Source organism: Jaculus jaculus, chromosome 3 (assembly GCF_020740685.1).
Source record: "Jaculus jaculus isolate mJacJac1 chromosome 3, mJacJac1.mat.Y.cur, whole genome shotgun sequence".
Lineage (NCBI taxonomy): Eukaryota > Metazoa > Chordata > Mammalia > Rodentia > Dipodidae > Jaculus > Jaculus jaculus.
In genome coordinates this window covers 170,394,592-170,421,324 of record NC_059104.1, presented here as the reverse complement: position 1 = coordinate 170,421,324, position 26,733 = coordinate 170,394,592, and the positions used below count along the sequence as shown (strand labels likewise).

The window sequence follows — 26,733 nt, the reverse complement described above, 5'->3', positions numbered from 1 at the left end:
TGAGTTCAAGGCCAGCCTGAGTCTACATAGTGAGTTCCAGGTCAGCCTGGGCTAGAATGAAACCCTACCTACAGGGGAAAAAAAAAGAGCAAGGCATGGTGGTACATTCCTTTAATATCTCAGCACTTAGAAAGCAGTAGTAGGAGGATCATTATGAGTTCAAGGCCCGCCTGGAACAACACAGTGAATTCAAGGTCAGCCTGGGCTACAGCCTACCTCAAAAAACCCACATACACACACACACACACACACACACACACACACACACACACACACAGAAGCTCTACATGTGTAGGATCTGCCTCTGCTTATCATTGATGCTATTTCAAGTACCTGGCAAAAATGTAGGGACCCAAGTTTTGTGATTTGAAAAAATAAATAATTTGCTATTTTCTTTTCAAAGTAGGGTCTCACTCTAGGCCAGGCTGACTTGGAATTCACTATGTGGTCTCAGGCTGGCCTCAAACTCACAGTGATTCTCTTACCTCTGTTTCTTGAGTGTTGGAATTAAAGGCATGTGCCACCACACCCTACAGAGAGAGAATATACACATGCCAGGGCCTCTACACTCAAGCAAAGGAACTCCAGATACATGCACCACCTTATGCAACTGGCTTTATGTGGGTACAGAGTAACAGAACTATGGTAGTTAGGCTTTATGGGAAAGTGCCTTAACCACTGAGCAATCTCTCAAACTTCTTTTCTTTTCTTTTCCTTTCTTTCTTTCTTTCTTTCCTTTCTTTCCTTCCTTCCTTCCTTCCTTCCTTCCTTCCTTCCTTTCTTTCTTTTTCTTTCTATCTTTCTCTCTCTCTCTCTTTCTTTTTTGGTTTTACAAGATGGTGTCTCACTCTAGTCCAAGCTAACCTGAAATTCACTACATAGTCTCAGGGTGGCCTCAAGCTCACGATGATCCTCCTACCTCTGCCTCCCAACACGTCTGGCTTTTTTTTTTTTCTTCTGAAGCAAGGTCTCACTCTAGCCCAGGCTGACCTGGAACTCACTCTGTAGCCAAGGCTGGCTTTGAACACAGCAATCCTCCTACCCCAGTTTCTGGTATATGCCACCACACTCAGCTCAATTTGCTATTTTATTTTTTGTTTCTTTGCTTGTCTTTTTAATTTATTTTTTGAGGTAGGGTCTCCATCTAGCACAGGCTGTCCTGAAACTCACTCAGTATTCCCAGACTGGCCTCAAACTCACACCAATCCTCCTACCTGTGCCTCCTAAGTGCTGGGATTAAAAATGTGTGTCCCCATGCCTTACTTCAATTTGCTACTTTAAATAAAGAAAAATTCCTATTTGAATATTAGAAAGAAGAGGGAGGCATAAAATGGGTGCTTAAAAAACTGGTTAATTAGGCTGGGTGGTGGCAATTCAAGGCAAGCCTGGGCTACATGAGATACTGACTTGAAAGAGTGGGGGCAGATGACTCAGTTGGGAAAGTGCTCCCTGAACAAGCATGCAGACCGGAGTTTGGATCTCCAGGACCCACATAAATTATATGGTGGCACCTGCCTGTGATCCCAGCATTGGGGAGATGGAGATAGGATCTCCCCACTGCAAGCTGGCTAGCAAGTCTAGCTGAATTGGTGAGTTTTGGGTTCAGTGAGAGACCTTGACTCAAATAATAGTAATAGTAATAATAATAATAATAATAATAATAATAATAATAATAATAATAATAAGGCTGAGGGCTGGGTAGAAGGTCCAGTAGTTAAAGGTGTTTAATTGCAAAGCCTGATGGCCTGGGTTCATTTTGCCAGTACCCACATAAATCAATGGTTTGATTCAGGTGTTTCCCAGAAACTTAGATGTTCTGAATGCTAGGTTCCTAGCTGATGGAGATTAGGGAATTAACACCTCCTGGATGCAGAATAGTGCTGGGGGTGGGCTTATGGGTGTTATAGCCAGTTTCCCCTTGCCAGTGTTTGGCACATTCTCCTGTTCCTACTGTCCAACTTACATTGGCTAGGAGGTGATGTCTACCCTCTGCTCATGCCACTGTTTTCCTCTGCATTCATGGAGCTTCCTTTGGAATCTAAGCCAAAATAGACTCCGCCCCCCCAAGCTGCTCTAAGTCAGGTGTTTTCTGCCAGCAGTGCAAACCTGACTGCAACAACATGCAAGATGCCCTAGCACCCATCCCAGAGAATTGCCTCTTGCTCTCTCTCAAATGAATAAAAATATTTTTTAAAACCCGAAAACCAAAAAAAGTAACAGTAAGGTGGAGGACTGGAAAGATGGCTCAGTGGTTGGAGGTACTTGCTAGTCAAGCCTGATGGTCCAGGTTTGATCCCTAGTACCCACATAAAGCCAGATGCACAAAGTGGTACGTGCTCTGGAGTTCATTTGCAGAGGGCTAGAGGCCTGTTTCACCCATTCCCTCTCTTTATAAAAATAAAATAAAATAAAATGGAGAGCAACCAAACACAGTACCCAATGTAGACCTCTGGCCAGCCTCACATGCACATATGTGATCTAGAAGCAGACCAACACACGTTCCATACACAGACACATCCTTGTCAAATCCCCAACATCAATTATACAGTGGGAAGCTAGATCTTGTGGCTCACACCTATAAGGTTTTAGTAGGAGGATAACTGTAAATTCAAGGCCAGCAGGGCTACAGTAAGACCCTATATCTAAAAACAAACAAACAAAAAAAAAAAAACAGGGCTTGCCTGTAAAGCCTAAGGACCCAGGTTTGATTTCCCCAGTACCCATGTAAAGCCAGATGCATAAGGTGGCGCATGCTTCTGGAGTTCATCTGCAGTGGTTAGAGGCCCTGGTGTGCCCATTTTCTCCCTCTTCCCCTGTCTCTTTTTCTCTCCCTGCCTCTTTCTCTTTCTCTTTCTCATAACTAAATATTTAAAATTGCAAAAAGGCTAGGCATGGTGGTGCATGCCTTTAATCCCAGCACTTGGGAGGCAGAGGTAGGAGGATTGCCATGAGTTCAAGGCAACCCTGAGACTGCATAGTGAATTCCAGGTCAGCCTGAGCTAGAGTGAGACCGTACCTCAAAAAACAAAAATAGCCGGGGCATGGTGGCACATGCCTTTAATCCCAGCACTTTGGAGGCAGAGGTAGGAGGATCACCGTGAGTTCGAGGACACCCTGAGACTACATAGTGAATTCCAGATCAGCCTGAGCTACAGTGAGACCCTACCTCAAAAAACCAAAAATAAATAAATAAATAAAATTAAATTAAAATTGCAGAAAGAAGTAAGAAAAGGGAAAGTGGGGGAAGAATTTGCTCAATATACAGCATATACATCAATGAAATTTTAAGAAATTAAATAATTTTTAAGAATACAAAAGAAATATACAACCTAGAGGCTGGAGAGCTGGCTTACTGGTTAAGGTCCTTCTTGCCTACAAAGCCTACCCATGTAGAGCCACATGCACAAGGAGGCACATGTGTCTGGGGCTTGTTTACAGTGGCTGGAGGCCCTGGAATGCCCATTCTCTCTCTGCCTCTCACCTCTCATTCTCATCTGCCTCTCTCTCTCTCTCAAATAAATAAAAATACAACCTAGTAATTAGTCTTCGAACCCAAGCAAGTAAACAGGAGCCAACACAGTCACTGTGCTCAGCAAGCATCAACAATTTGCTAATGGCTGTGGATAAGGACAGAACAATCACTTAAACTAACACCTCATTAGATTCAGAGACATGTCCCCAAAAGCACATCTACTAGCTACCTGATCACTAATTGACAGTGTGCTTAAGGACAGTGCTAGTTCTCATTCTGTTTCAACACTGAGATGCTACAATCTGCAGGAATGTACTGCTTTCTTTACCACTGGCTAGTCTGCAGATGGAAACACCTGCAAACTAGGGAATAAGAAGGGTGTTTGGGGTGGAGAATCAATGGGGGAGAATAAGCATTCATGTGTGAAATGGTCTTCTGTGGTCTCCAGAGAATAGTAACTCAACCACTTATTACCTGTAGTGGACACATGATCTTACTTTGCTAAGCAAAACAAAAGTGCTGGAGAGATGGTTAAGGCATTTGCCTGCAAAGCCTAAGGACTCATGTTCAAGTCTCCAGATCCCACGAACACATCTCCTCTGCCTCCAGATGCAGTCCCCTCACCCCTCTGCTCCACTAGTACTCTGTATTCTCTGCACCAATCCCACTGATTAGCTGTGCTATTCTCTTCCTTTGCATTGTTTTACAGGTTGAATTGCTAGCTCCCCAAGGCTTCTGAGTCTTCAAAGGCTAGCACAAGGCTTGGTTCAGAATACATATTTACTAAATGTTTGTATAAATAACGTATTTCTCATGAAGAAACAGGTGTTCAAAGATTCTGAAATTCAATTAAGGGGCAGAATCAAGATTAGATTCCAGAACACACACACGTATGTATGTTATGTATGTATGTATGTGTGTGTGTGTGTGTATATATATGTATATATAAATATATATGTATGTATATAAATTTTGTTTATGTGCATTATTGCAATCAGGTTTGCACTGCTGGCAGAAATCATCGGACCAAGAGCAGCTTTTGGGAAAAAATTTTGGCTTATAGACTTGAGGGGAAGCTCCATGATGGCAGAGGAAAATGATGGCATGAGCAGAAGGTGGACATCACCTCCTGGCCAACATCAGGCAGACAATAGCAACAGTAGAGTGTGCCAAATACCCATAAGCTTGCACCTAACAATACACTGCCTCCAGGAGGCGTTAATTTCCAAATCTCCATAAGCTTGGAATCTAGCATTCAGAACCCCTAGGTTTATGGGGGACACCTGAATCAAACCACCACCTGCATGTATGTGAGTGTATGGGTGTGCCAAGAATCTCTTGCCACTGCAAATGAATTCCAGATTCTCGTGCCACTTTTTGCAACCAGCTTTTGTAGGTAGCCGGAGAACTGAACTGGGCTAGCAGGCTTTGTAAGCAAGTGCCTTTATCCCAGTCCAACTTTTTTTAACTTAAAATTATTTATTTATTTATTCATTTGAGAGGAAGAGATAGAGAATGGTGTGCCAGGGCCTCTAGCCACTGCAAACGAACTCCAGACGCATGTGTCACCTTGTATGGCTGGCTTACATGGGCACTGGGGAATTGAATCTGGGTCCTTAGGCTTTGCAGCCAAGAGCCTTAATCACTAAGCCATCTCTCCAGCCCTTAACTTTTTTGTAACTGACAATTTCCATGATTATATACAATAAACCATGACAATTTCCTCCCCTCCCCCACTTTCCCTCAAACTCACAGCAATCCTCCTACCTCTCCCTCCTAAGCCCTGTGATTAAAGGTTTGTACCACCACACCCAGCAGTTTTTTTTTGGAGGGGGGAGGGGATTAGTCAAGTACTCTACCACTGAGCTACACCCTCAGCATATATGAATTACTTTTTTTTTTTGAGATAGGGTCTCACTCTAGTCTAGGATAACTGGGAATTCATGCTGTAGCCCAGGCTAGCCTCAAACTAACAGTGACCCTCCTACCTCAGCTGGGATTAAAGGTGTATGCCACCACAACTGGCCATGCAATAGCTTTTGAGGAATAAATACTTGGACTTAAAGAGGGCAAATAAGGAAATTTAATGACTACACAAAGTTCCTGATATGGGAGTAGACAGCAAATCCTATCTTTTAAAAAATATTTATTTATTTATGAGAGAGAAAGAGACAGATAGAGAGAAAGAGAGAATGGGCACACCAGGGCCTCTAGCCACTGCATATGAACTCCAGACACATGATGCCCCCTTGTGCATCTGGCTTACGTGGGTCCTTAGGAATTGAACCTGGGTTGTTAGGCATCGCAGCAAATGCCGTAACTGCTAAGCCATTTCCCCAGTCCCCACAAATCCTATCTTAAAGACAATGAAGGATCACTGTATTCTAACCATGCCCTGTATTCTAAGCTATTACGTGGCTTCCCTCCACATTTAGAACTCTTTCACAGGCACCAACACTGGCGATGCACGCCTTGAAGACCTTCCTGAGGGAAGAATTAGAATTGGTACCTCCAGGTACTAATTTCAACGGCCACCACTGAAGTGCCCAGTTCTTCTCTGAAAGCCCCTTCCTAGGACGGGGGGTGCAGCTCGGCGGTGGAGTGCCTGCCTGGTATGTACAGGACCCGGAGGCCACCCCCAGCACAAGGGGGAGGAAGCCTGGAAGCATCCCTTTCTGTGCTTAACCAGTTCTTTTGCACAAGCGCAGCTACAGTGACCATACATCTACCCCTACCCAGCTGCGAGCTCTGGGGCAGAAGCCGCGGCAGCCATGGAAGCACGCCCAGCACCAGCCTGAGCTGAAAGCCAAGTGTCAGGTTCTGAGACTTGTCGGCGTGACTGTGGACAAGTCATTTTCCCTCTTTGGGCTTCAATGTTCTCAGCAGCAAAATGAGCAAAACAACATATTATCTTTTGGAAAGGGTCTCGCTCAGGCTGACCTGGAATTCACCATGTAGTCTCAGGGTGGCCTGGAACTCACAGCGATCCTCCTACTTCTGCCTCCCAAGTGCGGGGATTAAAGGAGTGCGCCACCATGCCCGGCTAACAATATATATTTTGACGAGCCACTTTGAAAGAGGTAAGTACTTTCAATCTTTAGCCAGTAGATAGAACCCTGAGGAGGGACTAGAGAAGTGGGTGAGAAACAGCACCAGCTCTAACGGGAAGGAAGAGACGGAAGGAGGAAGGCAGACTCCTATCTTTCCTAGTTTCCAACAGGATCTCCAAAAGAAAAAGCCCCTAGCGGAGCCCTCAGTGGGGACAGTTGACTGAAGATGTCTCAACATGGACAGACAGTGGACAATAAGAGCATGGTAATGGCTCACACATGTTCACTTAACCATTTCTAATAGGCTTGCAAACATGTGGTTGCTATGACAACAGTAAGCCAAAGAAAGGTGCTGGGTTCCAAAGCCACATCTGGCTCTCCACATCTACTCTGCAGGCCCACACTGTAGGACACTCAGTCTCCTTGCCTGTGAAGCGGAGAGCAGGGAGCAGGCAGGAACACAGCCTGCAGAGACCAGCGAGCCCTGGGTGGAACAAGACTCACCTGTCATTTCGGCTGATAGCTGCCACCATCAGTGCCGTCCAGCCAAGTTTGTGCCTTGCATTGACATCTGCACCTTCCGCCAACAGCCTGAAAGGAGACAGAGAAGTATTCTTATAGCACAGGATCCACCATGGTGGTGAGTGCTTAGAATCCAGCACCTGGTGGGTTGAGGAAGGAGGATTACTGCAAATCAGAGGCAGCCTAGGATACAAAATACACTGACGGCTGGCCTGGGCTGTATACTGAGATCCTGCCTCAAAGCAAAACAACACAACTACAAGAGATGGACAGAGCTGGGTGTGGTGGCGCGCGCCTTTAATCCCAGCTCTCGGGAGGCAGAGGTAGGAGGATCGCTGAGTGTGAGACCACCCTGAGACTCCATAGTGAATTCCAGGTCAGCCTGAGCTAGAGTGAGACCCTACCTCGAAAAGCCAAAAAAAAAAAAAAAAAAGAGATGGACAGTCAATAAACGGAGCCTGGTAGAGTCTCCAAACAGTCCTTTGAGAACTAAATCCTAATGCTAGATTGTCTGATCACTCTCCTCACTCTGGGCTTCTGTCCTCACCTTAACAGTGAGACCTTAACACTCCCACTCCCTTGGCCCAAGAATACTCTCCCCTGCCTCTCTGCCTGTCCAAATCCTGCCCTCACACCATGGGATGCAATCCCGGCCTTGAACTCTCTCTTGAGAAGCCTTCCTTTCCTCACCCAGTCCACAGCCCTCCTTCCCTTCATCTGTGCTACTTCCCAGTGTCTCTTAAGGCTCTGTCTCTTCTAGGTTGTTCCCAGTTCACAAATAGATCACTTTCTCTACTGTATCAGAACCATGGTTGTTTGGAAATGGAAATCCTTTAAGCCAAGGGAAAAAGCATTAGAAAAATACTAAATTAGGGCTGGCCTGGACTACAGTGAGACCTTCCTAAAAGAAAGGAAGGAAGGAAGGGAGAGAGGGAGGGAGGGAGGGAGAGAAAGAATGAATGGACAGTTAAGTAGGTCCCTAGGAAAGCATACATGGACCTGTTAGGATCCATATGCCAGTGCATATACATTGAAGAAATAGAGGAAAACTAAAGTATGTCACTAACTCTGAATTCTGGGTCCCAGGAACAGGAGGAGCTATAATGGAGTGGACAGAGAGAAAGAAATAAATAGAACCAACTGTTTAAGAAAAATAAATATAGCCAGGTGTAGTGGCTCCCAGCACTCGGGAGGCAGAGATAGGAAGAGTGCCTGAGTTTGAGGCCAGCCTGAGACTATGTAATGAATTCTAGGTCAGCCTGGGCTGGAGAGAGACCCTACCTTGAAAAACAAACAAGCAAAAAAAAAAAAGAAAGAAAGAAAGAAGGAAGGAAGGAAGGAAGGAAGGAAGGAAGGAAGGAAGGAAGGAAGGAAAATAAGAAAAAGAAAAAAAAGTCTTGGGCTAAAGAAATGGCTTAATGGTTAAGGCACCTGCCTACCTGTGAAGCCTAAGGACCCAGGTTTGATTCTCCAGTACTCACATAAAGCCAGATGCACAAAGTGGCACATGTGTTTGGAGTTCATTTGCAATGGCTAGAGGCCCTGGTGCCCATTCTATCTGTCGCTTTCTCTCTCTCTCTCTCTCAAATAAATAAAAACTTAAAACTTTAATTAAAAAAATGTTGTGTGTGGTGGCATATACCTTGTGGTGGTTTGATTCAGGTGTCCCCCATAAACCTAGGTGTTGTGAATGCTAGGTTCCCAGCTGATGGATATTTGGGAATTAATGCCTCCTGGAGGGAGTGTATCATTGGGGGCGGGCTTATGGGCTTTATAGCCAGTTTCCCGTTGCCAGTGTTTGGCACACCCTTCTGTTGCTGTGTTCCACCTTATGTTGGCCAGGGGGTGATGTCCACCCTCTGCTCATGCCATCGTTTTCCCCTGCCATCGTGGAGCTTCCCCTCAAGCCTGTAAGCCAAAATAAATCTCTTTTTCCCAGAAGCTGCTCTTGGTTGGGTGATTTCTACCAGCAATGCGAACCGGACTGCAACACACCTTTAATCCCAGCATTCTGGGAGGCAGAGATAGAAGGATTGCTGAGTTTGAGGACAGCCTAGGACTATATGCCTATAATCCCAGCACTCAGGTTGCAGTTCAAGACCAGCCTGGGCTACACAGTGAGTTTCGGGCCAGCCTGGAATGTAGCAAGACCCTGTCTCAAAACAAACAGGCAAACAAACAACAACAAAAAATAGTGCAAGTCACCCACTATTCACATGTCCACATGGACAAAGGGCAGAGGATGTCTGGGGAACCGGGAGGCTGTCTAGATTGTATTAGCAGAGCTAAAGGCTTGCGGCCAAGCACTAACAACATTTCTGTATCATGGCTTTGTTGTAAAAGCTTCTCTGGACCAAGCCAAACACCTGTGTTAGCTAGGCGTGGCGACATTCCTGCAATCTCAGCACCTGGAAGGTGTTGGCAGAAGGATCCAGAGCTCACGGTCACCCTCAGCTAAATAGGAAATCTGAGACCAGCCTGGGTTATGAGATCCTATCTCTCCCCACCCAAAAAAAAGTCTGTGCTGCTAAGGACAGCAGATGAGCAAGGCTTGGGAGGCAGATGGGAAATGTCAAGTTCCTGTCCACTCATGCAGCCCTCAGAGCTGTGTGCCTTAACGCTGGGATGCGGTGACTGACGCTGCACTTTGACAGCCTGAAGGGGAGACCCAGCACCAAGCACATCTCGGGAGGACTGTGAATGGAGGGCATAGGTGGCAGGCACGAGGGAAGCCAACTCAGCCTCAGTGTCCAGGAAGGCCTCTGCGGCAGTGATGGTCAGGGGCAGTTTAGTTCCACAGATAGGAAGGAGGGAGGGGCAGGGATGTCCCAGGCAGAGGTGAAGCCTTGTCACCAGAGGAGCAGGCTGGGGTCTATGAAGTCCTGAAAGTATTGGGGTGACTGGGTCCAAACGGTAAGGGGAGAGATTGAAGGGGAAAGGTCAGGGTACCCTCATTTTTAAAAATTATTTTTCATTTTATTTATTTTTATTTATTTATAAGCAGATGGAGAGAGTGAGATAAAGAGAGACAGAGAGAATGGGCGCACCAAGGCCTCCAGCAAACAAACAGACTCACTTCTTTGTGAGTCTAGCTTTACATGTGTACTAGGGAATTGAACCCAGGTCGTTAGGCCTTATAGACAAGCGCCTTAGCCACTCTTTATTTTTTATTTTGGAGGATTTCTTCTGGTGACCTGGAGCCACCTGCTACATTTACTATTAATTAAAGCCCCTGCCTTTTTGTTTGTTTGGTTTTGTTTTTTGAGGCAGGGTCTTGCTCTAGCCCAAGCTGACCTGGAATTTACTACGTAGTCTCAGGTGGCCTCAAATTCTCTGTGATACTCCTACCTGTTCCTCCCAAGTGCTGGGATTAAAGGCATACACCACCACACCCAGCAGACCCAACCTTTTTAAATGAGGAAACAATTCTTTATGACCACAGATGTTAAAGATGCCAAGAACCCCAGGAATAAGTTTTCCGTCAGACTTCTTAAAAAACAATATTTTATTTATTTATTTGAGAATGAGAGAGACAATGGGTGTGCTAGGGTCGCCAACACTGTAAACAAACTCCAGATATATATACCACCTTGTGCTCTGGCTTCGAACCTGGGTCTTTTGGCTTTGCCAGCAAGTACCTTAACCATGGAGCCATCTCTCCAGCCTGACACAACTCTTCTTAAAAAATATCTTAAGCCGGGCGTGGTGGCGCACGCCTTTAATCCCAGCACTCGGGAGGCAGAGGTAGGAGGATCACCGTGAGTTCGAGGCCACCCTGAGACTACATAGTGAATTCCAGGTTAGCATGAGCCAGAGTGAGACCCTACCTCGAAAAACCAAAAAAAAAAAAAAAAAAAAAAAAAAAAAAATCTTTATAGGGCTGGAGAGATGGCTTAGTGGTTAAGCACTTGCCTGTGAGGCCTGTTCGAGGCTCGATTCCCCAGGACCCATGTAAGCCAGATGCACAAGGGGGCGCATGCATCTGGAGTTGGTTTGCAGTGGCTGGAGGCCCTGGTGCACCCATTCTCTTTCTCTCTCTGTCTGTCAGTCTCAAATAAATAAATGAAAATAAACAAAAAATTTAAAACATATCTTTATATATTTACAGAGAGAGGGGCAGGGAGGCAGAGAGGGAAGTGTGTGTGGGAGGAATGGCCATGCCAGGGCCTCTTGCCACTGCAAACCAATTCCAGATGCACGTGCCACTTTGTGCATCTCACTTGATGTGAGTACTGTGGAATCAAACCTGGGCCAGCAGGCTTTGGAAGCAAGTGCCTTTAATAGCTGAACCATTTCTCCAGCCTGATGTGAGGTGTGAAAGCATATGATCCTAACGCTTAATAGTTCTAGAGAAACTAGAAAATCAGGACAGGCTGAAAAAAAATCACAGACTCCTGTTCAGGGAAATGAGGAACAAGGCAGACCAGACAAGGCAAAAAATAAAAGGAAGGATGGGCTGGAGAGATGGCTTAGCGGTTAAGCACTTGCCTGTGAAGCCTAAGGACCCCGGTTCAAGGCTCGTTTCCCCAGGTCCCACGTTAGCCAGATGCACAAGGGGGCGCACGCGTCTGGAGTTCGTTTGCAGAGGCTGGAAGCCCTGGCGCACCCATTCTCTCTCTCCCTCTATCTGTCTTTCTCTCTGTGTCTGTCGCTCTCAAATAAATAAATAAATAATTTAAAAAATAAAAAATAAAAAAAATAAAAAAATAAAAGGAAGGAACACTACCAGGCAGACCCACCTTGGCGATAATGCACAACAAAGAAGCAGATGGTTTCTAAATGCAGAGAAGCACAGGGTCTCAAATGCCAGTCAGGAAGATAGGGGACATCAACCATTTTTGAGCTATGTGTTCTTTTGGAATTTTGATCAAATTTATCAAAAAGCATATAGGAGCCAGGCGTGGGTGGCATACGCCTTCAATCCCAGCACTCAGGAGGCAGAGGAAGGAGGATCTCCGAGAGTTCAAGGCTACCCTGAGACTACATAGTTAATTCCAGGTTAGCCTGGACCAGAGTGAGACCCTACCTCAAAAAAAAAAAAAAAAAAAAAAAGTACAGAGGAGCACCCAAACACACTCAAACATTATCATCATTTGGCAGTGATGTCCAGGGGTTCACAGCCCCATGAAGTCAAGTCCATCAAGATAAGCCTAGGATGCAAAATCAGTCTAAGGTACAGACAGGCCAGGCAAGCACGCAACCAGGTATCTAAGACAGAGACCAGAAATCTCTTCCAGGAACTCTTCCAGAGCTGTTCAAAGTCTCAGAGTTCTCCACACAGGTTTCAATCAACTACCGTTGCCTGACTGAAGCTGGCAATAGAGAGGAAACTGTTTAACCATCCCTTAGCTTAGCCTTCTTTCCAGAAAGGTAAGTGTCATTCAATAGGTTGCGGCAGAAGAAGTTATAAAGTGCACCTCCTAGATTGAGCAGGCTTAATATGAAAAGGGCTGAGCAGACAAAGGAGACTGGTAGCTCGTCATATGTTTCCTTACCCCTCCTCTGGATAGTGACCATCTCCTGGACACTACAAGCAATGCTCAAAGGACATCTTTTGCTTTGGGACCTGTGTATTTACCTGAGAGTGGGATCCCTACATTGTATGTGTGCACCACATAAATAACTAAACAGTACCAGGGTCCTCTCCAGTACAGCTGTTCCACTGACCCTCACACCAGTAGAGCAGGGGTGATACTGTTGCATGGCTCTCTGTGCCAATGCTTAGCAGTGGTAGGTTTTTTACTTTTATTTTTCTCTGTTTCGAGATAAGCTTTCACTACATTGCCCAGGCTGACCTCAAATTCCCTACATAGCCCACACTGGCCTTGAATTAATGATTCTCCTGCCTCAGCCCCCTGAGCACTAGGTGTGCAGAGCTAATGGGTATAAAGGGTACATTACTGTTTCAATGTGAGATAATCAACAATTTTGAGCATTTGTAGCACCGGGTTATCTTTTCTGCAGGAGTTTTCTTCTTAGAAGGAACTCCTGGGCTGGGGAGATGGCTCAGCAGTTAAAGGTACTTGCTTGCAAAGCCTGCTAGCTCGAAGTTCAGTTCATCAGTACCCATGTAAATCCAGATTCAGAATGTGGCTGGAGAGACGGCTTAGAGGTTAAGGTGCTTGCCTGCAAAGCCTAAGGACCCTGGTTCAACTCCCTAGAACCCATGCAAGCCAGATGCACATGGTGATGCATGCGTCTAGAGTTCCTTTGCAGTGGCTAGAAGCCCTGGTGTGCGTTCTCTCTTCCTTTTCCTCTCTCTCTCTCTCTCTCTCTCTAGAACATAAATAAAAATAAAATATATAAGAAAGAATGTGGGACTGGAGAAATGGCTTAGTGGTTAAGGCACTTGCCTGCAAAGCCAAAGGACCTAGGTTTGATTCCCCAGGACCCACATAAGCCAGATGCACAAAGTGGCACAGTAGCTGGAGGCCCTGGCACACCCATTCTCTATCTTCCACCCCCACCCCCCACTTCTTTCTCTCTCTCTGGAATAAATAAATAAATAAATAAAATATGTTTAGAGATGGCTTAGTGTTAAAGTTCTTGCCTGCAAAGCCTAAGGACCTAGGGTCACTTTTCCAGGATCCACGTAAACCAGATGCCTAAAGTGGCACATGCATCTGGAGTTCGTTTGCAGTGGCTAGAGGCCCTGGTGCACCCATTCTCTCTCTCTCTCTGTCTTTAAAAAATAAATAAAAATAAATCTTATTTTTAGAAGGAAAGAAGTACAAATATCTGGAGTTCATTTGCATATATATATATATATATTATATATATACATACACACACACACACACACACATATATACACATATAGTTTTCTCTCTCCTCTGTTTGCAAATAAATGAAGACATTTAAAAAACTTAAAAGGGACACCTGGCAGAAGCAGTTCCTCTCAATTTGTTACTTCAGTGAAAGAATACAGACAGGCAGAGGTAGGAGGACTGCCGAAAGCTCAAGGCCACCCTGAGACTTCATAGTGAATTCCAGGTCAGCCTGGACTAGAGAGAGATGTAACTTGAAAAGTCAAAAATAAATAAATAAATTAATTAAAAAAAAAAATACAGGGCAAGCCAGGTATGGTAGTGCACACCTAAAATCCCAGTAGTTGGAGGGAGAGGCAAAAGGATCGCTGCAAATTTGAGACCAACTAGTACTACATAGCAAAACTGTCTCTGTCTCATTTATTAGAGAGAAAGCGAAAGAGCACCGAACAGGGTGTCCCTGGGCTAGTCTAGCTGCAGCACTGCCGCCCGCTAGCCTCCCTCCTTCAGCAGGCATGGCCCCGCACTATGCTTCAGTCTGTCCCTGGTCACCTGATTACCACGGGCCACACTCCCTGGCAGCTCCACACACGGGTGAGACAGCAGCGCTGCAAATGGCAGGAAAAGGCTCTGTGGGGGGGGGGGCACCCAGGTGTTCTTCAGCAACCTCGGCCTGCACGCCCTGCCCGTCTTCTGGCCTGAACATCATGTCGTAGCCTCTTGGGACGGGATGTAATGGATGGAAGCAATGACACTGGGACCCAAGAGCTAAAGTCCTGCCGGAGAGAGGAAGGTGCTAACCCTTGTGTGCAAGGGCACTGTGGGGAGTGAGGGACACCTCAAGGTAAGGCGGGCGCAGCAGACAAGCCCAGCGAGGACAGAGGCCCATCCCACCAGCAGCAGACACAACCACAGACAACTTTCTCTCTGGGTTGGGGGGCCTCCTCTGATTTCCAGGAGCAGTCCCCAAAAGTTAGAGCTTCCCAAGCTAGGGCTCCTCATTTCATTTTGTTGCTTTGCAAGTGAATGCCCAGCAGGCAGTCCTTTCAAAGTCCAGAGCCAACTGGGAAGGGGGCTGCCTGCTGAGAGGGGCTGAAAGGGCCTCAGAGGCCAGAGAAAGCCACCCTTGCTCCCCCTGTGATTTTCACCAATGGACAAAATGCGGCAAGTGAATTAATCTCTTTTAAAAAGAGCGATGCTTGTAACAGAGCACGGTGTCTCCGAAAAGGTTAGGATTCCATCATCCCCGGGATGATGGGTAGACTGCTTAATGCAGGCTGCCACTCGGGGTGGAGTAGCCTGCATCAGGCTGGGAAGAGGGGTGGACACAGCAGGCTTTCCAGGCTCCCTCTAGACCTGTGACTAGCCCTTCCCTAATGAGCTATACTCCCCAGGTTGGCAGGAACGGGTGGGTGACATTAACTGGGGGCGGCTCAGGGTCCTAAACAGGAGACCACAAAAGATTTCGGTTCAAAGGCTCTGCCACTTCCTGGTGAAGACCTGTGGGTAAACTTGGCTTCTTGGACTCGGACTTGGTCCGCTCACCCAACTGACAGGACCTAGGTGTGCCGGTGCATGAGTGTGATGCTGACACCTACAAACCTGAAGCAGGAGGATTGCCATGAGTTTGAGGAGAGCATGTTTACAAGGCAGACCTTGTATAAGAAAAGAAGGAAGGGAGGAAAGAAAAGGAACACAACCTGGGTGTGATGGGTCACACTTGGAAGCCCAGCACTCAGGAGGCTGAGGTAGGATGAGAACTGTTAGTTCGAGCCCAGCCAGGGCTACAGAATGAGTTCCAGGTCAGTCCTGGCTAGAAAGAAATACTGTCTCAAAAATATGTGGAGGGTGGAGGGGGGTGCTTGCGTGCAAAGCCTGCCAACCTGGATTCAATTCCCCAGCCACCTATGTAAAGCAGCAAGAGATCCTGGCATGTGCATGCATGTGTACACACACACACACACACATTAACTAATTAAGTCTAAAAAAAGAATGGAGAGGGCTGAAGAGATGGCTCAGCAGTTAAGTGCTTGCCTATAAAGCCAAAGGACCTAGGTTCGATTCCCCAGTACCCACATAAGCCAGATGCACAAAGTGGTGTACACGTCTGGAGTTTGTTTGCAGTGGCTGGATACCCTGGTGCACCCAATCTCTCTCTGTTTCTTCCTCTCTCTCAAGTAAGTAAATAAAAACATTAAAAAAAAAAAAAAGAACGGAGAGAATCCCATTAGCCTTACTACATATCATACACAGCCGTGTCATAAAGAGAGAAAAGGAAACAAAGTAGCTAAAATCTCTTGGTATGCAATAAAGCAGGGAAGGCCTGTGGAAGGAAGAGCCGTGCTACTGCTATCGTTCCCATCAGAGTTGACTCATTTTAAAAAGTGACAGAGCAAGCTAGGAGACTACGTAAAAACTGGAAAGTACCAAGTACGCAACGTTGTTTGTGGACCGAGAGACAGACTGTGTACAATCCCTACGCAGGAGCCCTAGCCCAAGAGTGAAGACCGCGCAAGAGAACAAACCAAAGGAAGAAGCAAAACCTCCTCCCAGCCACCAGGGATCCAGGAGAGGCCAGAGGGCCAAAGACCAAGGGGACATGCTATGACCTCTGATGGGGAGAGGGGAGGCTAGACAAACTTTCACTTTCTGCTCTGAAGGCTTTCTTACAGTTTTTATAACAACAGGGCTGTTGTTATAACAATGAAACATTTTAGGAAAAACAGAAGAGCCTAGGCTTGCTCTCTTTATGTTTCCTGAGAAGGCTGCCTTCACAATCCACCCTGTGCTGTCCTCTTATTGACACAGTTGTCATGTCCAGCTCCCCTGTCATCAGCATGTCCCTCTAGAGAAGAGGACCTGCCTTCATCTCTGTCCCCAGTGCCGGCCCTGGCAGTTGGCACATGGGCATACTCAGGGTCTGAAAGAGTGCCTGTGGCATTTGCCTATGCCAATCTGTTACACTACTTCTTGTTGGGAGTTACTTGTCTCATCCTGGTATGAGTCTTTTTCTCCTGTGTGTGTGGGAGGCATCTAGGTCAGGGGTGGGGACGTTTGTGATGTGGCTGGAGGCCATGGTTTTGTCATGGCTCTATCAGGTACCAGCTGTGTGGCCCAGGATAAATCTGGCTCTGTGGGTCTTACTTTTCTCTTCAATAAAACTAGAGAATTGAATAAAATCTTGCTAGTCCCTACCTAAAAGCTCTCAAATCCTATCTTTCTAAATGTGTGTGGCATCGATATGAAAGCTGAGGAGTGGATTCTTAGTGGACATGACTCTCAGCACCTTCCAAACGCTTGCTGCTTCCTCAGGGAGGGTGGGAGTCCCGGGCAGAGGCAGATTTAAGTAATTCTGGTTAACCAGCTCTCCGACTCAGGGGAGGGAGGTACCACTTCACTTTTCTTCCTCTTTCTTTATGACCAATCAATACCAAGCGGCCAGTGAACTTCAATCACGCATTGTTCCAACTGATTTCCGGATCCTTTGCACAAACTGGCCCCCAGCTGCAGCTGGGGAGGGCTGGAGAGTGGGGAGCCCTGTCCCACCTGCATCACAGGCCTGGAAGCACTGAGCCATGCACACCCAATCATGATGGCTATCTGGGCAACAGGACCTGACTGGAGCCGCCCAGAAGGTCCTGTTTACAGTAATAACAGCACCAGGCACGCTGTCTGAACTGAGGAAAGGCGCCGCCCGCTGCGCTCCGGGCTAGAATCCCCAGGCAGACTCAGCCTCCATCTGTGCCTTATCTCCCAGGCGGACAGGGACTGAAGGGTATGGGGGGGGGGAGGGGGAGCAAGGTAGCAAAAGCCGTTCTTGGACCTCAGCCTGAGCCAGCAGACTTCAGGCCCATGCCTGGGCCTGGTGCTCTGTATGGCTTCTTTGGCATTGGCTACTTGAACTGTGCACACACCTCTAAGGCCCAGCTCAGGCCCCTTCCTCTAGCAAGTTCTCCAGATGCTCTGACTCCAGTGAGAGAGGAGAGGGACTGGCGTGTTTGCAGCATCCACACCAGAGGTGTGACGCATTTGTATAATTCATTAGAGAAAGTTCTCAGGTCTCAGACCTAATGAATGCCCTGCAGAATTATCTATCTTTTCTTTACACATGGATGTGCGGGCTCAGAAAGTCTTCTCCCTGGAAAAGACTGACCCAGATTGGAGTGTGCCTCGGTCTTTGCCAGCCATGTGACCATGGGTAGAGCAAGCTAACTTCTCTACCCCATTCATCTTACCTTACCATCCTGCTAAAACCACCTAATAAGGGTGCTGGGATGACCAAAGGAAATTGCGTAGCACGCTTCTAAACGTTAGTTGCTATCGTAGTTGTCCTATTTGTTCAGAGGCAAATAGTGCAGGGGTTAAAGTAACTCAGGGAACACTAGCCGGACTAAGTGAATGCAGCCCAGTGCTGGGTGACCACCCTTGACCCACCTTTGACCAACACCTGGCAGACAGTAATGTGCAGAGATTACTCTTTTTTTTTTTTTTTTTTTTGGTTTTTCGAGGTAGGGTCTCACTCTAGTCCAGGCTGACCTGGAATTCACTATGGAGTCTCAGGGTGGCCTCGAACTTACGGCGATCCTCCTACCTCTGCCTCCCAAGTGCTGGGATTAAAGGCGTGCACCACCACGCCCAGCAAGATTACTATTTCTTAAAGTTTTTAGTTAGAAAACTTAAAGACCAGTCAGAAGAACAGCACACACACACACACATACACACACACAAATCCTTCTTACTCATACATACTCTCTTTATATTTTGCTTCATTTTATTTCTTACTCCTTTTCTATTATATTATCCCTGGTCCATATGAGAACTTACTTTAGACATTAGGCCCCTTATTTTCAAATACTTCGTACTCCTACAGAAAAGCCAACTGACAATGATCAAATTCTCAATGTTTAACACTGAAAACAGCCAGGATTCAACCAGCTTCAGAACAAAACTAGAAATTGAAAACCAACAACGAAAAACCCTGCATCTGTACTGAGCATACAGACTTTTTGTTGTCATCATTCCTGAACAGCAGAGCACAACTATATGCACAGCACTTACAATCTAGAGACGATTAAGCATACAAGAAGACATACATATTGGGGCTGGAGAGATGCCTTGGTGGTTAAGGTGCTTGTTTGCAAAGCCTAAGGACCCAGGTTTGATTCCCCAGTACCCACGTAAGCCAGATGCACAAGGGGGCACATGCATTTGGAGTCTGCAGTGACTAGAGGCACTCCCACTCTCATACACACACACACACACACACACACACACACACACACACACACACATATATGCATACAAACGTTATGCCATAATATATAAGAGGCTTAAGCATCCCTGGGAAATACCGGAACCAATCCTCCAGCACTATGTCTGTCTTACCTTTATCTAGTATTCTATATTTAAGGGTGTTCAAATTTGTGTTCACTTATTTTTTCTTTTCTTTTTGAGACAGGGTCTCACTCTAGCCCAGGCTTGTTTCAAACTCACAGCAATCTATCTCCCTACCTCAGCTGAATGCCAGGATTAAAGGTCTGAGCCACCAAGCCCAGCACCCAGTATCTTTTGTAGCAGCCCCCCCCTGAGATCCAGACAAAAGTCAGGATTGAGACAAAGACCAAACACTGCACGTCTTCAGTTGCATCTGGAATAGCTCCTTGACCCTTCTGTGATTTGACTTTCTTTTTTCCACAGTAAAAACAGTTTGTAGAATCTCTCAACTTTTTTTTTTTTGGGGGGGGGGTTCAGGGTAGGATCTCACTGTAGACCAGGCTGGCCTGGAATTCACTATGGAGTCTCAGGGTGGCCTTGAACTCAGTGATCCTCCTACCTCTGCCTCCTGAGTGCTGGGATTAAAAAAATGTGCCTCCACGCCTGGCTCACATGATTTTTTGTTTGTTTGTTTTGTTTTTTTCAGGGTAGGGTCTCATTCTAGCCCAAGCTGGCCTGGAATTCACTGTGTAGTCTCAGGGTGGCCTTGAACTCACGGCAATCCTCCCATCTCTGCCTCCCAAGTGCTGGGATTAAAGGTGTGCGCCCCATGCTGGATTCACTCAGCGCCTTGAAGTCCTATCATTCATTCATTATTCTATAAGCTCTTCTTGAAGACGGGTTATCACACGACTGAGCAGGTGCTGAGGGTGCTTTGGGGGACTACACCGTCCATACCTTCAAGGCAGTCACTGCACAGCTACACACTTGGCAAACAGCTAACACACAAATAAAGATCTTGGAAGCAAGTGCTACGTGAGCACTAGTCAGAGAAACAGAGTCCCAAGGATGACCTCCTGGAGGCAGACCTGGGCCAGAAAGGACATACAGAAGCATGGATTCCTTTAACGACCTCCTGGGATCCTCTGGACAAACATCTCTGCTTCCCCAGCAGATGTGCTCGGGCTGGGACTGAATAAAATGTGAAAATCCAACTATTCAAAGCTGTAAAGGGGAGGGTGCCTTTATCTGTTACTCAAGTAGCAACTTCTCAAAACTCTATGTTGAATAAAATAAAATACATATTTTTAAAGGGCTGGATGCCAGGCATGGTGGTGAACGCCCATAATAACAGCACTTGGGAAGCAGAAATAGGAGGATCGCTGTGAGTTCGAGGCTACCCTGAGACTACATAGTGAATTCCAGATCAGCCTGGGCTAGAGCAAGACCCTACCTCAAAAAAAAAAAAAAAGGCACATACCTTAAATCCCAGCACTTGGGAGGCTGAGGTAGGAGAAATGCTGTGAGTTTGAGGTCAGCCTGGGCCAGAGTGAGACCCTACCTCCAAACACTAAAAAACAAACAAAAAGGCTGAAAAGATGGCTTAATGGTTAAGGTGCGTGTTTGCCTGCAAAGCCTAAGGACCCAGATTCGATTCCCCAATACCCATGCACATGGTGGCGCACGCGTCTGAAGTTTGCTTGCAGCTGCTGGAGGCCCGGGTGCTCCTTCTCTCTCAAATAACTAAAATATTCAAAACTCGATGTTGGGCATGGAGGACCTTGTGATGGACCAGACATGGACCATTTGAAAGCTAAGTCTGAGTGTGGGGAGAGATTGGTAGGACCCCAATACTGCCTGCGGCACCATGGTTCTCTGAGCTGCTTGGACAGGATCAGTGAGAATATCTAGGTACCTCTGCCCAGGGCTACATGTATGTCCTGAAGATACCAGCAGCTGCCTTGGTGAAAAGGAAATGCCTGTCCAGTCTGCTGTGTAGGAAAGGACGATGGGCGCCACCTACTGGCACCAAAGAAGGACTTGGGCCTGCAGCACAGGGCAGCCGGGCAGCTGGCTGGTTGCCAGGAAGCTTGCCCCATGACAGCAGTGAGACACCGTGGAGGACCAAACTTCTCAACCTGGACTGGCACCTCAACCACTACTGTTAAGCTCAAGACCATACAACATTTCAGACAAAGAACAGAATGCATGAAACCAGCCACAATGCCTTCAATCAGCAAAACTCAAGTAATCCTTCTCAAAGCCACCTCTCTAAACTGGGCACTGCGTGGGGGCGGGGGGAGGCTGAAATGGACCAGACATGGACCTTATCCACACTGAGAAATTAGTCGGAGCTTGAGGAGGGGAAATGGGTAAGAAACATTCACATAATGCGTTAAGTGTCAAGCATCCTCTGTGATGTTTGGATAGGACCAGTGAGAACAGTAGCACTCTTGACTTTCCGAGTTTGACAAGGCTCTTGAACGATGGAGTTCTCCCTCCCCTCCCACCCTCCCTCCTCTTTCTGACAGGGCTAAGGATTAAACCCCAAGGCCTTGTGCATAACAGGCAAGCACTCTACTACTGAGCTATAGAACTAGCCTCTCTTTACTTTTTTAAAAAAATTTGTTTTTATTTATTTATTTGAGAGAAAAAGACAGAGAGAATGAGTGCACCAGCCACTGCAAATGAACTCCAGATGCAGGCCTCATCTTGTGCATCTGGCTTATGTGGGTCCTGGAGAATTGAACCTGGGTCCTTTGGCTTCATAGACAAGTGCCTTAATCACTAAGCTATCTCTTCAGCCCTTTACTTTTTATTTAAGTTTGAGACAGGGTCTGACTAACTTGCCCACACTAGCCTTGAATTCACTCTGTAGCCCAGGAAAGATCATGAACTTGTGATCCTTTTGCCTCAGCTTCCCAGGTGCGGGGATTACAGACCTGCATCACCAGACCAGGCTCACATAATGAAGTCCAATAAATCACATTTCTTGAACTGCTTGCTGTGCCTGAGGCATTTGACATTTTTGATCTCATTTGATCCAGAGATTAGATGAGCAAGCCCATATCTCACATAGGGCGACTTTAGATTTTACAACCAATTAAGAAGCAGCTTGGGAACACTAACCCTACCCCTAAACCATATTCCTACCATAACCCTAAACCTAACCCCTAACAAATTAAAACAAAAAAAAGTAGCTTGGGCCCAGTGTGGTAGCGCACACCTTTAATCCCGGCACTCAGGAAGCAGAGGTGGGAGGATCGCTGTGAGTTCCACGCCATCCTGAGACTCCATAGTGAATGCTATAGGTCAGCCTGAGCTACAGCAAAACCCTATCTCAAAAAGCAAAGAGCAAAAAAACAAAACAAAAAAGAAGTCCCCTGTACTTTCTAAGTCATATCACGCTGACGTCAAGGCAGACAGCCCGGCCCTCCCTTGTTTCTACACTCCGCATGGGACAGCATACTCAACTTGTCTAGACTGTAGGTGACAATACGATAAAGGAAAAGCCTTAAATTATCTGCAGGATGGAAATACTCTGATGGAATATCTTCTCCTGGGTGGCTCTTCTACTTTTGGGATGAGAAAAGGCCGAACCCACCGCTTCTCCATAGCAGTCATCCATCCTACCACTGCCAAGCTCAGATTCACACACCTAAGCAATGCCTTCAAGTGGCCTTGCCTTTGGCTTAAAACAAGTTTAGCAAACAAATCCAATCAAATGTTCACAGACTATAAGTGGTCCTATTTCTCGGTAAGCCAGCCTAACTGTACATTAAACAGATTCTAGGAATGTAAGGCAGTGGCTAGGAAATCTATGCAGGCTCTGGCATACTAACAGAAGCATAAAATCTCTGCCAAGGGGGTGCTGCCCTGATTCTCACAAGGGTCATGGTGCCTTGGGGCTCAGAGGGCATCAAAACTCTGCAATCGTTTCACCACAAAATGATGATAAGGAGGCTTGAAACTACAGTTAGTCACCTAATTTGAGTAGCTTGGAGCACTGTCTCCTAATATTTATCTCCTCATTGCATCAGCTCCTTATATAACAATCTGAATAGGGGCTGGAGAGATGGCTCAGCAGTTCAAGGGCTTGCCTGCAAAGCCTAAGGACCAGAGTTCGGTTCCCCAGTACCCACGAAATGCCAGATGTACAAGGTGGCGAATGCACCTGGAGTCTGCAGTGGCTAGAGGCCCTTGCATCCTCCCTCCCTCTCTTTCTCCCTCAGTGTGTGTGAGAGACAGAGAGAGAAAGAGAGAGAGAGAAATTTTAAAAATCTGAATAGGAAAAGGAAGCTCAAGTGAGTAGGACTGGAAAGCAGAGGTAGGATCAAGTGAGGGTGCTTTTGGTGGTTCACCTCAAGTGTCACCTTGACTGGATCTAGAATCACCATCCCTGGACACATCAGTGAGGAAATTTCTAGATTAGAAACTAACTTGTGGGTAGTAGCCATCCCATGAACTGGAGTCCCACATTCTGCCATTCATCTCTGTGATGGGTAATCTCTGGTTGTCGATTTGACAGGATCTAGAATCATCATAGAAACAAAGCTTTCGGCAAGTCTGTTAGGGATTTTCTAGATTATATTGAGGTGTAAAGACCTACCCTAACTATGTATGGTACTGTTCCATGGGCTAGGGAGCCTATCCTGCATAAAAAGGAGAAAGGTAGCTGGGCGTGGTGCACACGCCTTTAATTCCAGCACAGGAGGACAGGCAGAGGCAGAGGAGCTAGCTGTGCATTCACTTCTCTTTCAACTTCCTCCCCGCCGATAGAAACAAAAGTTAAAAAAAAACAAAACAAAACACTTCGTGGGCTGGAGAGATGGCTTAGCAGTTAAGGTGTTTGCCTGCGAAGCCTAAGGACCCAAGTTCATTTCCCCAGTACCCATGTAAGCCAGATGTACAGGTGGTGGCGCATGCACCTGGAGTTCATTTGCAGTGGCTGGAGGCCATTCTTTTTCTTTCTGTCTCTTCCTCTCTCAAATGAGTAAATGAATAAAATATTTTTTAAAACCAGTCCATATCTGATTATTTGTTTGCTTGTTTTTAGTTTTTTGAGGAAGGGTCTCACTCTAGCATAGGCTGACCTGGAATTCACTATGTAGTCTCAGACTGACCTCAAACTCACAATGATCCTCCTACCTCTGCCTCCCAAGTACAGGGATTAAAGGCATGTGCCACCATGCCCAGCCACATCAGATTATTCTGAATAGCTAAAAGGTGAAAAACAAATACTCATCACATGACAAATAGATTAATAGGTGGGTTTTATCATGCATGGAATATGATTCAGCTATAAAAGGCTTTGACAACATGCCACAACACGAATCTTAAAGTTAAGCTAAATTAAAGAAGTCAGAAACAAAATCTATATGGTGTATGGTCTCGTTTATGTGAAATGTCTGCAGCAGCAACCACATAATCAGAAAACAGTTTAGTGGTTGCCAGAGGCTGGAGAATGATTCCTAATGAAACCAGGATTTTTTTTTTTGGGGGGGGACGAAATATTCTGGAGTTAGACTGTGATGATAATTGTAGTCTTATAAATGCATTAAAGAAGCCGGGCATGGTGGTGCACGCCTTTAATCCCAGCACTCAGGAGGCAGAGGTAGGAAGATAGCCATGAGTTCCAGGCCATCCTGAGACTACATAGTGAATTCCAGGTCAGCCTGAGCTAGAGTAAAACCCTACTGTGAAAAACTCAAAAATAAATAAATAAATAAATGCATTAAAGTCTATTGAATTATGCAATTTAAAAGGGTAAATTTTCTAGTATATACCTGTATTTCAAGAGAAAAAATAATAAATGAAAATAAATGAGTGAATGAATGCTTGTTTCATCAAAATCTACTTTTCCTTCAAGAGGCAGAAGACACCTCAGTCCTAGAAGTCCCAGAGGGCTGATGCTGACCAGTGAATGAGGGGACATGATGTCGAGAAGCGCCTGGAGTCCTGCCTGACCCAGGGAGGGACTCGGCGTGAGTGAGCGCTCACGGCTAGGTCCTAACTTGGATTCCGAGTCCCTGGGAATTCTAGGGGCTGCCCCTCATTGTTGCGCTTTACCTCCTGTCCCTACTCACTGTCCATCTGCAAAGGCTGGTCAAACACACTGACTTCCCAGGAGGCCTGGTGTTCTCTGCACACAAAAGGCCATTGAGATGGAAGCCTCCGCCCAGCATCAGAGGATTCTTATGCAGCCTTCCTGGGCCTCCCATCCACATGAATGGACTCCTGGAGAAGGGGCATGCGGGCCCAGCTGCTGCCCAGCGCTGTACTCTCCTACTGGGCAGTCTTTGGAGATAAACAGGGTTTCAATCAACCTATCCATCAATGGGCCAAACTCTGTTCTTTCTGAGTGCCCAGCCAGCCACATGTGACTTGCTAAGGTGGAGGAAGGACCAGGATGTGTCATCTACCTTGCTGTGACAAGGCTCACAGCCGGGTCAAAGGAGAAACACATGAACCGGGGAGAAAAAGGCAGGAAGGTGACTCAGTAACTGGACTGACATGGGATGGGTCAGTCTTTAGGACCCCTGGGACGTGGAAAGAAAGATCGACCCTGTGACTGTTGGGAGCAAAGCACATACTGTGGGTGTGGCTGGGCCTCAGTAAACACAGACCTAAGCTGGGAGGCCAGGAGAGAGCAAACCTGCTCAGGCACCAAGGTTCTCATCTGGAAAATGGACATAACATAATTGTTTTGCAACACGGTGACACGGAATAAGGATCAGTCCACACGGTATCTAGCAGTCTGCTTGCCAAGGACTGAATTGTAGTTGCTAGTGAACAACTACCACTTACTATCAGCCTTGGCGGGCTTTCCGGAAGAGAAGCTTGGTGGGCAGGCTTGGGAGAGCTGCAAGACCTTACAGGGGGCCTCGTGGAAGAAACAAGCCGGAAACAGCGAGAAGCCAAGACAGCAATAAAGACAACAGCATCTCTGGGAAAGAAGGCCAGTCCTAGCATCAGGGAGTTGGAAGCAAGTAGGTGAAAGTAGGTCCATGAGGAGGGTAGGTTTGATGAGGGTCTAGAACCTGTGGACTCCCGGTGAAGCCAGCAGCAATGGTTCTCCCGCTGGGCGCACACCTTTAATCCCACTGCTCTGGAGGAGGAGTTAGGAGGATCACTGTGAGTTTGAGGCCAGCCTGAGACTGCATAGTGAGCTCCAGGCCAGCCTGGGCTACAATGAGACCCTACCTTGGAAAAAAAGAAAAGAAATAGCTCTCCTTTTGACCAGTTTTCTAGGAGAAAATGGGAACCCAGGCAAGCCTCTCTCTGGCTTCTGGCCTCGCTCTTGCCTGTAGACCAATGTAGTAAAGCTATTTTCCGAGTGGACTTAGGGCTTTGAGAGAATGCCTTCAGCAACCTGAACTTGTTTCACCATGTATAAAGTGGGCAAGGTGGTTGTCACAGTCAGTACCTGACAAAACTAGAACCTAAGACTTTTAAATCTAAAACTCTTGCATTCTTTCTGTAACATGCTGCTTTCCAACATCCAAGCATTGAAGACACCTGTGCACGTTACAGCCCAGCATTCAAAACACTGCAATTACTTTAAGTATCAAATTACAGCAAGTGATGCTGTCCCAGCCTTGACCTTGGTCTACAAGATTTTGTTTCAATCCACTGCAAACCACAAGGACATTTACATATTCGCTGATTAAGAGAGCTGGATGTTTTGGTTTTTCTGATGCCATCATTA

General features: G+C 46.5%; 1 protein-coding gene across 1 annotated transcript in view; it reads right to left on the bottom strand.

The window, feature by feature from the left end:
• Positions 1 to 26,733, bottom strand: part of Clpb (caseinolytic mitochondrial matrix peptidase chaperone subunit B) — a 145,383-nt gene that overhangs the window by 103,051 nt on the left and 15,599 nt on the right. Inside the window, exon 3 of the mRNA XM_045145897.1 lies at positions 7,027 to 7,113. Within this exon, the coding sequence (XP_045001832.1) occupies positions 7,027 to 7,113 (87 nt within the window). The remainder of the gene's footprint in view (positions 1 to 7,026; positions 7,114 to 26,733) is intronic.